Source organism: Sus scrofa, chromosome 3 (genome assembly GCF_000003025.6).
Source record: "Sus scrofa isolate TJ Tabasco breed Duroc chromosome 3, Sscrofa11.1, whole genome shotgun sequence".
In the NCBI taxonomy this organism is placed as follows: Eukaryota; Metazoa; Chordata; class Mammalia; order Artiodactyla; family Suidae; genus Sus; species Sus scrofa.
Window position 1 is genome coordinate 70027536 of NC_010445.4, and position 14977 is coordinate 70042512.

Genomic DNA, 14977 nt, shown 5'->3' on the forward strand with positions numbered 1-14977 from the left:
TGACTTAACAGATAGTAATAATTTTCCAGTTTTGATTCATATGTATGTTAATATTTATGGCATCTATATTAACATATTCATGGACACAGAGAGGTAAAGATGAACTTTTAAGAGATTACAGATAAAACTCATATCCCTTTCCTCAGTCCTATTTCCTCCCTACTCCCCTGAGGACACCAGTATCATAAGTTTGGTGAGTGTCCTTCTTGCCAATGTTGTTATATCCATAAATCATATATTGTATTTTATGTTTTTAAAAACATTTACATGAGTAGTTTTCAGTCCTGATTTTTTTTTAAACTTTATTCGTTCATTCAACAAAAAATGAATCGAGTACCTACTGTATTGCTAGGCGTTGCTCTTAGTCTTGGGGTTATGCCTCTGAACAAAATAGACCAAAAAATCTGCTCTTATGGGGCTTACATGCCAGTGAAGAGCTGTTTAAAATTTATCCATAGAGATCTAATTCACTTATTTTAATTGCTCAGTAGTGGTCATTATATAAATCCACATTTCTTCTCAATTCCAGTGATTGTTATAAGTGCTGTTCACCAGTATTTCTAGCTCAGCCTTCTTCTGGCACATAGTAGGATTATATTTCCTGGCCTTCCTTGGGCTATATCAACTCCACATATTGAGTTGCTCTCCTTTCTGTTATCCTCCTTACTCCAGTTGGGCTCTGATACCCTGTGTTATGCTTCTGTCCTGCCTGAATGTCCTCCTCATCCAGTTTCGCTCTGATATTCCCTGCCAGGCTGCCTTCCTATGCAGACATTCTTACCTTACTAGGTCCCTTGTATCCCATGATGGTCTATCTTACCCTCACTCATCAGTATCGTAATTTTTTTTTTTCAGCAATATTTGTAGTTTTTAGTGAACACGTCTTACATTTTTTTTTTGCATGCCTGTCCCTAAATGTTTCAAATTTTATGATGCTTATTTTAAATGATACTGATTTTTAAGTTTTAATTTTCAGTCATATATTACTAATATACCATTAATTTTTGTTTATCTTGTATTCTGTAAACTTACTAAATCACTCACTAATTCTAATAGCTTTTTTTGTATATTTCATTGGATTTTCTATGTAGATGATTATCTTGTCTGCAAGTGAAGACAGATTTCTTTCTTTCCAATTGGGATACTTGCTTTTTGGTTTGTTTTTCTTGTCTTTCTGAACTGGCTGGAGTCTCCAGTGCAATGCTGAATAGAAATGGTGAGAGTGGATGTCCTTGTCTTGTTCTTGATCTTAGGGGAAAAGCATTTCCCCATTAAGATGCTTGGTGTAGTTTTTATGTACATGTTGTTTTATAAAGTTGACATTTGCTTCCATTTCTAGCTGTTGCAAGTTTCTATCAGGAATGAATATTGTTTTTGTCTAACGCTTTTTTTTTTTCTATGTCCGTGAGATGATCATATGTTTTTAATTTCTTTTTTAGTTTATTAGTATGGATTATATTGATTATTGAATGTGAAACCAAACTTGGATTCATGGAATAAATCCCACTTGGTCATGGTACATTATCCTTTTTCATATGATATTGTATTTGATTTGCCAAAATTTTGTTGAGGATTTTTGTGTCTGTGTTCATGACAATATTTATCTGTAATTTTCTTTATTTGTAATATCTTTGTCTGATTTTGGTATTAGATTAATGCTGGCCTTGTGAATAACTTGGAAAGTTTTCTCTCTTTGGTTTTCTGGAAGAATTTGTATAGTGTTGGCATTGTTTTCCTTAAATAGTTGGTAGAATCTACCACTGAAGCCGTTTGGACCAGGAGATTTGTTTTTGGTGAGATAGTTGCTAACTACAAATTTAATTAAAAAAATAAATACATGGATGTTTGCATTTTGTGTTTCTTGAGTAAATTTTGCTTATTTGTGTCTTTCAAATAATTTGAGTCGTTGAAATTCAAGTTGCTGAATTCATTAACAAAAGTTATTCATAATATTCCTTTATTATTTCAACATGCGTAGGATCTATAGTGATACTTTCTTTTATTGCTTATATTGATAATTTATGTCTTTTCTGTCTTTGTTTCTATCTCTCTGATTATTTTGGCTAGAGGTTTATCAATTTTTATTATTATTTTTTGTCTTATTAGGGCTGCATCCACGGCTATGAAAGTTCCCAGCCTAGGGGTCGAATCGGAGTTGTAGCTCCTGGCCTATGCCTCAGCCACATCAATGCCAGATCTGAGCTGCATCTGTAACCTACACCACAGCTCATGACAATGCCAGATCCATAACCCACTGAGCGAGGCCAGGGATAAAACCTGCATCCTCACGGGTCCTAGTCACATTTGTTTCCGCTGAGCCATGATGGGAACTCCAATTTTTATTAATTTTTTTTGAAAAAAAGCATCTTTAGGTTTTGTTGAGTAGTTTTCCTTACTTTTCTATTTTACTAATTTTTGCTGTTATCTTTAGTATTTCCTTTCTTCTGCTTACCGGGGGTTTAGTATACTCTTTTTTTATTTTTTTATTTTTGTTGTTGTTGTTGTTGTTGTTGTTGCTATTTCTTGGGCCACTCCCGTGGCATATGGAGGTTCCCAGGCTAGGGGTTGAATCGGAGCTGTAGCCACCGGCCTACGCCAGAGCCACAGCAACGCGGGATCCGAGCCGCGTCTGCAACCTACACCACAGCTCACGGCAACGCCGGATCGTTAACCCACTGAGCAAGGGCAGGGACCGAACCCGCAACCTCATGGTTCCTAGTCGGATTCGTTAACCACTGCGCCACGACGGGAACTCCTATACTCTTTTTTTAAATTGAAGTATAGTTGATATACAATGTTGTGTTAGTTTCAGATGTATAGCAGAGTGATTCAGTTATATGTACATATATTCTTTTTCATTATAGGTTATTATAAGATATTGAATATAGTTTCCTGTACTATATATAGGTCCTTGTTCATCTATTTTGTATATAGTAGTGTGTATCTGTTAATTCCAAATTCCTATTTATCTCACCTTCTTTCCCCTTTGGTAACCATAAGTTTATTTCCTGTGTTTCTGAGTCTTTTTCTGTTTTGTAAATAAGTTCATTTGTATCATTTTTTAGATTCCATATACAAATGATATCGTATAATATTTGTCTTTGTCTGACTTCACTTAGTATGATAATTTCTAGGTCCATCCATGTTGTTGTAGATCGCATTATTTCATTCTTTTTTATGGGTAACGCATTGTGTATATATACCACATTTTCTTTATCCATTCATCTGTCAGTGGACATTTAGGTTGCTTCCATGTCCTGGCTATTGTAAATAATGTGCTCTTTTTCTAGCTTTATTAAGTGGAAGCCTAAAGCATTGACTTTGGTTCTATTTTCTAATGAAGTGTAGTAAATAAAACTGTACATGTCTCTCTAAGCAGTCCTTTAATGGTATCTTAGATGTTTTATGATGTTATGGGGTTTTCTACATTTATTTCAATTATTTTCTAATTTTCGTTGTGATTTTAAAATTTTATTGCACTGATTATTTAGAAGTGAATTGGCTAATTTCTAAATATTAGAGGATTTTCCAGGTTTTCCAAAATCAATTTGTAGTTTTAGTTCATTGTGTTCATAAATGTAAAATTTCAACCTTTTATGTCTGTTGAGACTTGTGTTATGGCCTGGCATATGGTCTGTTTTGGAGAAAATTACATGTGCGCTTCAAAATAATGTATGTTTCATTGAGGAGAGCATTAAGTCACTTAGACATACTTGGTTGATGGTGGTGTTCAGGTTTTCTACATCCTGATGATTTTGCATTTGTCATTTACTGACAGAGGAGTGTTGAAATTGCCTATCATGATTATAGATTTGCTAATGTCGTCTTTCCGTTCTTTCAGTTCTTGCTATGTGTACTTTGAAGCTCTTTTATTGGCTGCATACACATTTAGCATGGTGAATCTTTTTGATGAAATAACCCATTTATTATTAGAGAAGATTCGTTTTCCTTGATAATATTCCTTTTCCTGAAATATGTATATTTTGGTATTAATACAGGTAGCTGCTGCTTCTTTCTTTTGGTTTCATTTTTTACATTGTCTATTTTTAATATCCTTTTTGCTAATATAATATATATTTTGATTTTTTTTTTAGGGCCACACCTGTGACATATGTAAGTTCCCAGGCCAGGGGTCAAATTGGAGCTGTAGCTGCCTGCCTACACCACAGCCACAGCAACGCCAGATCCTAGCCACGATTGCGACCTACTCCGCAACTCATGGCAATGCCGGATCCCCAACCCACCGAGCGAGCCCAGGGATCAAACCCACCTGCTCATGGATACTAGTCAGATTCATTACCCCTGAGCCACAATGGGAACTCTCTCTAAAATATTTGTAACAGCTTCATTGAGATAGAGTTCACATCCTTTTCACTTCATCCATTTAAAAAGTACAATTCGGTGGCTTTTATTGTATTCAGAAATGTGTGACCAATCACCACAATTAATTTTGCAAAGTTTTTATTCTTCCCAAAAGATACTCTGAGCCCCTTGGCCATAACTACCCAATTTTCTCCTGTCCCATTCCCCTTTTGCAACTATTAGGAACCACTGATTCACTTTCTGTCTCTGCAGATTACTTATTCTGAACATTTCATAAAAATGGAATCATGCAATAAGTAGTTCTTTGGATTGTTTATAATTTGGAGCTTTTGCAAATAATGCTGCTATGAATTTTTGTTTATAAGTTTTTGTGGGACATACGTTTCATTTCCCTTGACTATATATATACCTAGGAATGAAATTTTGCTTGATCATGTGGTAACTCTGTTTAACCATTTGAGGAACTGCCAGGCTGTTTTCCAAAGCAGCTGTGCCATTTTACCTTCCTACCAGTGGCATATGAGGACTCCATTTTCTCTGTATTCTAGCCAATACTTATTGTCTATCTTTTGATTATGGCCGTCTTGGTGGGTGTGAAATGGTATCTCACTGTTCACCTTCATTTTTTTTTTTTTGGTCTTTTTGCCATTTCTTGGGCCGCTCCCACAGCCTATGGAGGTTCCCAGGCTAGGGGTCAAATTGGAGCTGTAGCCGCCAGCCTACACCAGAGCTACAGCAACGTGGGATCTGAGCTGCATCTGCAACCTACACCACAGCTCACAGCAATGGCGGATCCTTAACCCACTGAGCGAGGCCAGGGATCGAACACGCAACCTCATGGTTCCTAGTTGGATTCATTAACCACTGAGCCACGACGGGAACTCCTCACCTTCATTTTTAAATATGTCTTTGATGGGTATATGATGCTAGGTTTATATATTTGTTAGTTCTTAAGATGCCAGTTCTTTGTCTTTTGTCTTTGTCTTTCTGAGGGAGAATTATGTGAACAGTCTTAACCTTTCTGCCACTCTGTCCTTAATATGTCTTTTTTCCAGCTGTTTTAAAACTTTTGTCCGTATAATTTGGTCTCAGCAATTTGATATTGATGTACTTCGGTGTAAATATGTGTGCATGCATGCACGTGTGTGTGATTTATCCTGCTTGTGGTTTGTTTAGTTACTTGGCTTTGTGGGTTTATAATTTTCATAAAATCTGGAAAATGTCCAGAAATTATTTTTCCAACCTTTTTTTGTCCTTTTTCCATCCTCATTCTGAGATTTCAGTTATATCTCTGTTGGACAACTTCATATAGTCTCACGGGTGACTTGAGGATCTTCTTTTTCCTCAGTCTTTTTCCTCTGTGCTTTATATGGGATAGATTTTATTGCTGTTTTTCATGGTCTAGTCTTTTAATCCCATCCAGTAAAATTTTCATTTCACATGTTTTTCATCTTTAGGAGTTCCATTTGGTTATTATGTTAATTTCTCTTGTTATTTTTGAATCTTTCTTTAAATACATGTTGCAGAACTCTAATATTTATTTTTATCTACTTTTTTTGCTAGTTCTGTCACTCTGAAGACTGATTTTGTTTTTCCTACTTATAGGTCAGTTTTTTATTCTTATCTTGCCTAGTAAGTTTTGATTGGATCATAGTCAGTCTATTATGTTGCTGAGTATCTAGATTTTAGGGGGCTTTTTTTTTTTTTTTTTTTTTTTTCCCCCTTAGGGAGTGTTGGTTTTTGTTTTGGCAAATAGTTGAGTTGTTTGCAGATCCATTTGATCCCATCAAACCCCATTTTTAAGCTTTGCTAGGCCTTCCTTCATTCCAGGGGTCGCTCAGAGTAGTATTTATCTATTTTGAATAACTCAGAAATCCCCAGGGACTCTTCACTTTGGCTGTGCAGAGTTCAAATGTTTCTCTGCCTTATCTGAGCTTCTTGAACTGTTTATCTTATATCTTGCTGGTATCTGTCTCTTCCTCCTTCTCTTCCCTCCTTGCCTTCCCTTCTCTTCCTTCTTTATGCCCGTCCATGTGGAATTTCACTTTTCCTGTTTCTGACCTAGTACTTGGCGAAGACTCAAGGGAACCCTTGTGCAAATTTCTGGAGGTTTTTTTTTTCCTCACATTGCTCCCCTCTTGGGGGGAATTTTGCTACAGGACCTTAAGGTTCATCAGCTTTCCTGAACTCCTGTCTCGCGTGCTAACTCTGCTAAGTTGCTGGGCTCTGTTTGGGTTTTCTCTGACTGTGTCCATGATCTAGAAATCATGTTCAGGCAGACAACCCAGATAACTCTTAAATTCACCTTGTTCATTTCACTTTTTTCAGAGATTACAGTTCTGTATAATTGATAGGTAGTTGTTTTATAATTTTAGCTAGTATTCTACTTCCTAATTTTTTTATTTTATGTTATTAATTTTTAAAGATTTTTATTATTTCTTAAATTATAGTTGATTTAGAATGTTCTGTCAATTTCTGCTGTATAGGAAAGTGACCTAGTCATCCATATATATATATATAAACACAGACACATACACACACACACACACACACACACATTTTTTTCCTCACATTATCCGCCGTCATGTTACATGTTGGAGCATTCTACTTCTTAAGAGTGAGAGTTCACGTCCGTTCCTTCATAGCTGGAAGCCTAGATTTTTCTCTTTTTTTAAATGCTGTAAATATTGATTATGCTACTAGGTTTTATACTCTCTAAGGAGAGATATCTGACCACCTTTCAATCTCTAACACAGAGAAAATATTAAATATTTGTTAATGATGCTCTTTGATTAGAAAAAGCACTAATATTTTCTGTCGTGAAACCTTTTGTTTCATATTCTTATCATATTCTGAATTTTAAAAAAATTCTCGTGGGTAGTTGTGACCCACTTTAAAAGATTATTTACTAGAATTTTAAAAACCATCATTGTGAAAGAGTTCCATACCATGGCAAAAATACCAAGATTTAATTTGCCTAGAATCAACATTCCTCTTCTCAGGATAGCATTCGACCATGTCTAAGTTATTCTGACCTGAAGTTATCCAATTTTTAGGATTATTCAGACCTCTTTTCCTGCCTTATTATTATTATTTTTAAAATGGCTTGCTTTTATTTCATTTACTTTCTTTCCGCTCATATCTCTATTAGGAAGCCTGGATGAGGGAGACCAGGGAGGGAGGGGGAAAGCTAGCACACGTGCAAATGAAACTTAGGAATTTTTGACTCAGTTTTAGTAATGTTTAGTGGTTATTAGAGGTGATGTCAAAATCTTTTTTTAGATTTCCATGGCCCTTGGAAATAGATTTTTTTCTTCTGGTGTCTGCTATAAAATGTTTAATTGGCTATCATTTTTTAATCTGTCACGGATACTGAAGTACACTAGAAATTTGAATGAATCTTCTGATCTGTTATAGTTGGAATATGAGTGTATTATGGAAAGGACAATGGGGAAATAAAGCAACATTCTTTATTGCCAGAAATCACTGGTTTTTGTACTAATTAGCTTTGAAAAATGTGGAGTTATTTGACAGACCAGATGTTTTCAGCTTGCAGCCATGTGTCTCATCAGTGAATGTGCCTTGTGTCCGCAGGCAACACTGTTAGATTTTTCTCATTCTATAAACAATGTTCCAAAATATAACTAAACCCCAAAGTGTGTTTATCTTTTTGGCTTAATTTCTGGCTTTCTATCCATTCTAAAGTTTCTCTCTAGAGGAATTGCATTTTATTGCACATAACTCTTCATACCTAATTGTAGTATAAACACCGTTCTGTTTACACTAAACCATGTGAATTGTACTGTTTTTGAGTCTGCAAAATTTTAATAAAAGCAACCATTTCAGATTAAACTAAATTTGTACTTTTATTTCTAAATTTAGAGGAAACAAATCTCTTTTATCTTTCACTTATTTGGACTAAGATTTTGATTTTTGGAACACAGGAAGGAAAAACATAAAAAATAGGTAAAACCAACCTTTAGTCTTCAGTGTTTGTGGTATTAAGTGCATTGGAGTAAGAAGACCTTATGTATCTACTATGAGATTCATTCTTAAAATCTAAAATAGAACTAAAGTTCTTTTATTTACAGAAATCAGGATCTGAGTTTTTCCTATACTAAATATATCATGGGAAATGTGGAAATTAGGAAATTAAAAATATGAAGAGAATATTATCAACCATAATGTTTCTACGCAAAGGGAAAAAAATCATGGTTGACATTTTTGTATATGTTTTCCTAGTCATTTTCTGTGTACTTATGTTTGTGTGCTTGTAATAGTGTAGTGCACACGTGCATACATATTCATAATTTACATACATATTTGTAATATATACATATTTGTAAAATATTATGATACAATTTATATTTTTTGAAATAATTTTCACTCAGCAATATTGTAAACACTTTGCTATTTTATTAGTCTTTGGATATGCATATTACATGGATATATCATATTGTTTAACAAATTCCTTATGAATAGACATCTAGATTAATTTTTTATTTGCTAATGTAAATAACTGCAATTCAAGAGTCATACATATTTTTGTATATCTAATATTTTTTTGGGGAAATGCAAGTTTAGAATACTTGTTTAGTAAAATTTTTCATTATTTTTCATTGAAAGCTTGTATCATTAATACAAATTTGTTTACCAGCAGACTGTGAATTCTTTTTTTTTTTTTTTTTTTTTTTTGTCTTTTTTGCCATTTCTTGGGCCGCTCCCGTGGCATATGGAGGGTCCCAGGCTAGGGGTCTAATCGGAGCTGTAGCTGCCGGCCTACACCACAGCTACAGCAACACGGGATCCGAGCGGCGTCTGCAACCTACACCACAGCTCACGGCAACGCCAGATCCTTAACCCACTGAGCAAGGCCAGGGATCGAACCCACAGCCTCATGGTTCCTAGTCGGATTCGTTAACCACTGCGCCATGATGGGAACTCCTATGAATTCTCATTTATTGAAACTCCTAATAATAATATCCATTATTTTTAAAGAAATCTTTGGCAGTTTGAGTGACAAACTTTTTTTTTTACGGCTGCACTTGTGGCACATAGAAGTTCCCCAGCCAGGGATCAAGCCCCCACTTCCACAGTGACCTGAGCCGTTACAGTCGGATTATTAACCCACTGTGCCACAGCGGGAATTCTGACAAAATTATGTTTTCGATTTGTATTTCTTCACCTCCCAACTTCCCTTCCCATTAGTTAGTCTTTTTTGGGGGTGTTTTGTGCCTTTTCTTTGTTCTCTGCTTAAAAAAACCCCTCAAGTGTATGTATTACAAATAATCTTTATTCTTATTCTTATTATGTTTTTACTTAGTTTTACTTAGTTGTTAGCAATCTTAGTTTTATTTGTGCTTAAGGAAGTTTTCTTACCAATAAGATAAATATTGTCCCTTTTTATTTTTTGTCTTTTCAGGGCCACACCTGAGGCGTATGGAAGTTCCTGGACTAGGGGCCGAATTGGAGCTACAGCTACCGGCCTACACCACAGCTGGAGCAACACAGGATGTGAGGTGCATCAGTGACCTACACCACGGCTCATGGCAACGCTGATCCTTAACTAACTGAGCAAGGCCAGGGATTGAACCTGCATCCTCATGGATACTAGTTGGTTTCATTACCACTGAGCCACAGTAGGAACTCCTCTATTATTATTGTGAAACATCCTTCTGCGTTTCCAGCAATATTTGTTGTCTTAAAATCTGTGGTATCTGATGTTAATGTAGCCTCGCTTTTATGGTTACTTCTTGGGTATATCTTATTTTGTCTTTAACCTTTTTGTACCTGTGAATCTAAAGTATATTTCTTGTAGGTAACATATAGTTGGATTATACTTTTTAAATCCTATCTGACAATGTCTGCCTTTTGATTGAAATGCTTATTAGTCCACTTGCATTTAATGTAATTATGGATATAGTTGAGTTTTACTCTTTGTTTTCTATGTTTTTCATGTCTTTTTTGTTCTTATTTATCTTTTACTCCTTTTTGGTACTATTTTAATTCCTCTATAAATTTTTAAATGATATTTATTTTTGAGTTCTTTTCTTTTTTTTTTTTTTTTTTTTTTTTTTTGTCTTTTTTGTCTTTTCACCACACCTGCAGCATATGGCGCTTCCCAGGCTAGGAGTCCAATTGGAGCTATAGCTGCCGGCCTACGCCAGAGCCACAGCAACGCCAGATCCAAGCCGAGTCTGTGACCTACACCACAGCTCACGGCAACGCCAGATCCATAACCCACTGAGCAAGGCCAGGGATTGAACTTGCAACCTCTTGGTTCCTAGACAGATTCGTTTATTGAGTTATTTTCTTAGCAGTTACTCTGTGAATTATAATCTTCTTCTTCCTTTGTCACAGTCTGTTTTAGGTCATTGCTGATGTAGTTTTGACATTGTATATAGAGGCAGTTTTGCTTCAGTTTAACTCCATTTCTTCCCTGCACTTTTGTGCTATTATTGTCATTTATATTATATCTATATATTTTATAAACCCAATAATACAGTGTCATAATCACTGCTTCTAAAAAAACTTGTCCTTTAATGAAATTAAAAGAAGAAAAGAGAAAAACTATCTTTGTGCAGTCTTTTATGTTTAGCATATATTCATTGTTTCCTATGCTCTTCATTTTTTCTTCTTCTTTCTCTTTGTGAATTCAAGTTACTGTCTGTTATCATTTCCTTTCTGGCTTTTTCAAATATTTTTTTATAAGACAGATATGCTAGCAAGGAATCCTCTCAGTCTTTGTTTATCTTGGAATATATTTCACCGCCCCCTGCCCCTTTTTTGGCTGTTCTTGTGGCATGCAGAAGTTCCTGGGCCAGGGATCGATCCTGTGCCTTAGGAGTGACAGTGCCAGACCCTTTAACTGCTAGGTCACCAGGGAACTCCTTCATTTTCATTTTTAAAGGAGAGTCATCAGCTAATGTTTTTTTGGTCCTGCATGCTCAAAGAAACATGAGCTGATAAGGTGTCTACCCTTTGCCAGTGGACTTGTTATGTGGGTTAGGAAGTCTGCTGAGCTTTTATTTTCTGCCAGGCCTTTTCTTATGCACATGCCTCCTGGCTTATACTCATCCAGGGCCCTTTTAGGTGTTCATTACTTGTGCACAGCATCTCCATTAGCTAGGGCTATACAAAGAGCTATCAGGTGCTTCTCTGGGTCTCTTTTTTCTAGGACTTCCCTTTTTTAAGTTTTTGGTTAGTCCTTTGCTGTACTCTTTGTCCCAACCTAGAGAAACTTCAGGCCAGTAGAGCTGGAGGCTCCTCCCCTCCTTTTTTTTTTTTTTTTTTTTAAACTATATTTGCTACTTTTCCTAAGAGCACCAATCAATTTTGGATTTTCATCCTCTGCTTCACACGTGTCGGCCCCTAATGGCAGAGAAGCTGCTGGTTTTCCTGACAAGTTATAACCAATGATGGGATTGTGGGGGCATCATGGAGAGGGTGTTGTAGGTAGCCCCAGGCAAAACCACCAAAGAGTCCCTCTGTTTAGCAGTCTTCATGAATAAATCCTTTCCAGTTTGTTCTCCTTTTCAGAGTTCTTTCCAGTTTTCAGAGTCCTGAAATGGTTGTTTGGTACAGTTTTTTCTAGTTTATATTTGCTTTTTGGGCAGAAGATTTGCTAAGTTCTTCCTTATGTCATAGTTGGAAGTCTCTCCTTGGGTACTTTATTTTATAGAATTATTTTTGTAGCATTGATGTGATTATTTTATGTTTTCCTTTATTCTTCCCTTCCCCATCATTGACCTTTATTCTATTCAGTGAATATCATTGATGGATTCTCTCAGTTTTCTGTATTCTTGGGATAAAATCTTTTGTGATTATAATTTATTAAGTCTTTAAAAAATTTTTTGGCCGTTCCTGCAGCATGTGGAAGTTCCCAGGCCAGGGATGGAACCTGTGCCACAGCAGTGATCCAAGCCACAGCAGTGACACTGGATCCTTAACCCACTGAGCCACCAGAGAACTTCCATCAAGTCCTTTAATGCATATTTTAATTTTTAATAATTTGACACTTATTTCTCCATTGATGTTTTTATTGAAACAATAACTGGATTTATCTTAAAGTAAAAACTAATTCAGGCTAGAAATTTTGCCTGAGAAATATATCTGTGGCTCTAAAGGAGATTAAGTTGAGCTAAAGGTGATACAATTCCTTTTATAGGCATTATCCTGCACTGAAAACTCTGGAACATCTAGAGCATACCTATCTGCCTCAAGTAAGCCACTATCGATTCTGCAAGGTGATGGTGGACAATATCCCCAAGCTTCGAGAAGAAATTAAGGATGTTTCTATGTCTGATCTCAAAGACTTTCTGGAGAGTATCCGCAAACATTCAGACAAAATTGGAGAGACTGCCATGAAGCAAGTAGGTCTTGGGTTTATAATAGATTGGCCAATGACTTTGCAAGTATTGTGTTAAAAACGGGTTTCTCTCTGTTAAGTGCCTTAATTATTTCTTGTCATTTTAAGGAGGACCTTCATCTTTATGGGAATACATAATTAAAAAATATATTTTATTTTCTTAACAGAGCAGTCTCCCATTTACTAGTATGTTGTTTTGCTCTGTGGCTGTTCAGTAAATAATGATCGACTGTGGTGCTTTATATTGGGGCTTTGAAGAGGTTTTTCTGTATTTTGAATACTTTCATTGGCTTTGGTTTAAACCCCAAGATTTAAGTTCTCTTTCTAGGTAATGAGCTAAATTGTGCTATAGGCACCTTTGGTTGATTATTTACTATGTAAGCAGGATGTCATGTTATATATGAATGTTTCTGTAATTGTTATTTCTGATATCAATGGGCAACAATGAAAAGAGGCCTACTGGGAAATGCTGTTAGTTATGGTCACAGAAAGAGATTTATTTACAGCTTATAAATTAACAAATGTGTTGGAGATATTTAATTTTTTTTTCTTTCAATATTTTCATTTCTAAGTTATGAAAGCCACAGGAACATCCAGAATTACTTTGTTCTCATGAATAAAGAATAGTAATAATTTGCAGCATTACTTGCTCTTTTGAAATTTAAATCACATTGATTTTATTAAAATTTCTCAGTATACCTTATGATGTAACCTGCAATAATAAATAGAAGGTTCAGTTGTTTATGGAAAGTGTTTTTGGTTCTGTAAACAACTGTGTTCTTGACTAAGTCATTTGTAATTCTTATCATTCTGTAAAGAATGAGAGAGTAGTCATATTTTGGGTCATATTTTTGGTCTCAGCTATAGCCTTGGTAATCTTTCAGGTATCTATTTGATTCTGCAAAAGAGATCTGCCTATTGGAAATCTCTTCCCTAAGGAGATGCGGATATTCTTTTCTCCTTTCTTCTTTTACATTTTCTTCATGTTATAGTTTATAAAGTGGAAAGTTTAAAGCTAGTTGATGATACACCTGATGGAAATAGTATTATCCTGTCATTTTTTTTTCAGTATTGAAGAAACAGAATTAATCATTGAAAATAGACTTTTTTTTTTTTTTTTTTGCCTTGCTGTGCATATGTTTTGAGTATAGGAATGAAGGTATCTTGTAAGATAAGTCTTTATGGTGGTTGATAAATTTTTACTCAGCTTTCAAAATGTGGAAGAGTATAGTATAAAACCTCAGGAATCTTCCTTTTTAAAGTTGCTTTTTCTAGACCGCTGCTTGAGAAATTACTTCCTCTTTGGTGAAAAAGGGGATTCCATGAAGAATATTATTTCATTTAATGTGAGATTATCTGTTCACTCCACTTAATTATCTGAAGAAATTAAAGCCTGGTACGGGGAAGTGATCTGCTCAAGTTCAAATAACTTGTAAAGGTCAAACCCATAGTAGAATTCAAATAACTTCTACTGCTTCTAGTAGCTAAATTCTAATAGCTAACAGTTTATAGACTGTTAGTTATTAGCTATATTTTTGTCATATAAAGAAATGGTGAAGAAACCTTTTGTGAATTTAGGACTTTTTAATTAACTGACAACCCTTTCTTCCCCGTGTGTGTGGTGTGTGTGTGTGTGTGTGTTTACATGTATTTGTTTATCTCAAGTATAGCTCTTAATGCATGTTATTACTCTCCTATGCTATGGTATATATAAAGTCATTGAATAAAGACATCTTATGCATTTAAAAATCTTCTGTAGTACTTAAAAAGTAAGGAAAGTAGGAGGGAGAGAAACTACTGTATACTTTGTACAAATAGGTATTCAAGAAATATTTGTTTAAATTCATGGATGTTGGAAAAGAGGGAGAGGATCTGGCTTATTTCTCACTTCTGTTAAGGCCAAAATGATGTTTCTTATTTGCAGTGGTGATTTAAGGAAACTTTCTGCTATGTGGCTCTTCTATTTTTAATATGGTTTTGAAGGTTGCTGCAGAAGGAGAAAGACCAAAGAGTATTGCATGTGGCAGGGTTTTTAAGGGCAAGGCATGGATATGACACATCATCACTTCTTCGATTTCATTGGCCAGAGCAGCATGGCCATACCAACCTGCAAAGGAGGCTGGGAAATATAATCTCACTCTGTCCAAGAGAAGAACACAGGTTTGGTGAATAGTAGCTAGTCTCTGACACAGTCTACCCTTTTGGTCATTGAGTATCTCTTGACTCTTCCTCTCATCTGTAGACCATATTTGCCCCTTCCCTAAGGAATGTAATCTAGTATCTCGT

At 35.5% G+C, this 14977-nt stretch overlaps 1 protein-coding gene across 1 annotated transcript in view; it reads left to right on the top strand.

The window, feature by feature from the left end:
- Positions 1-14977, top strand: part of EXOC6B (exocyst complex component 6B) — a 607547-nt gene that overhangs the window by 88380 nt on the left and 504190 nt on the right. The window contains 1 exon segment of the mRNA XM_013996035.2: positions 12491-12695. Within this exon segment, the coding sequence (XP_013851489.2) occupies positions 12491-12695 (205 nt within the window).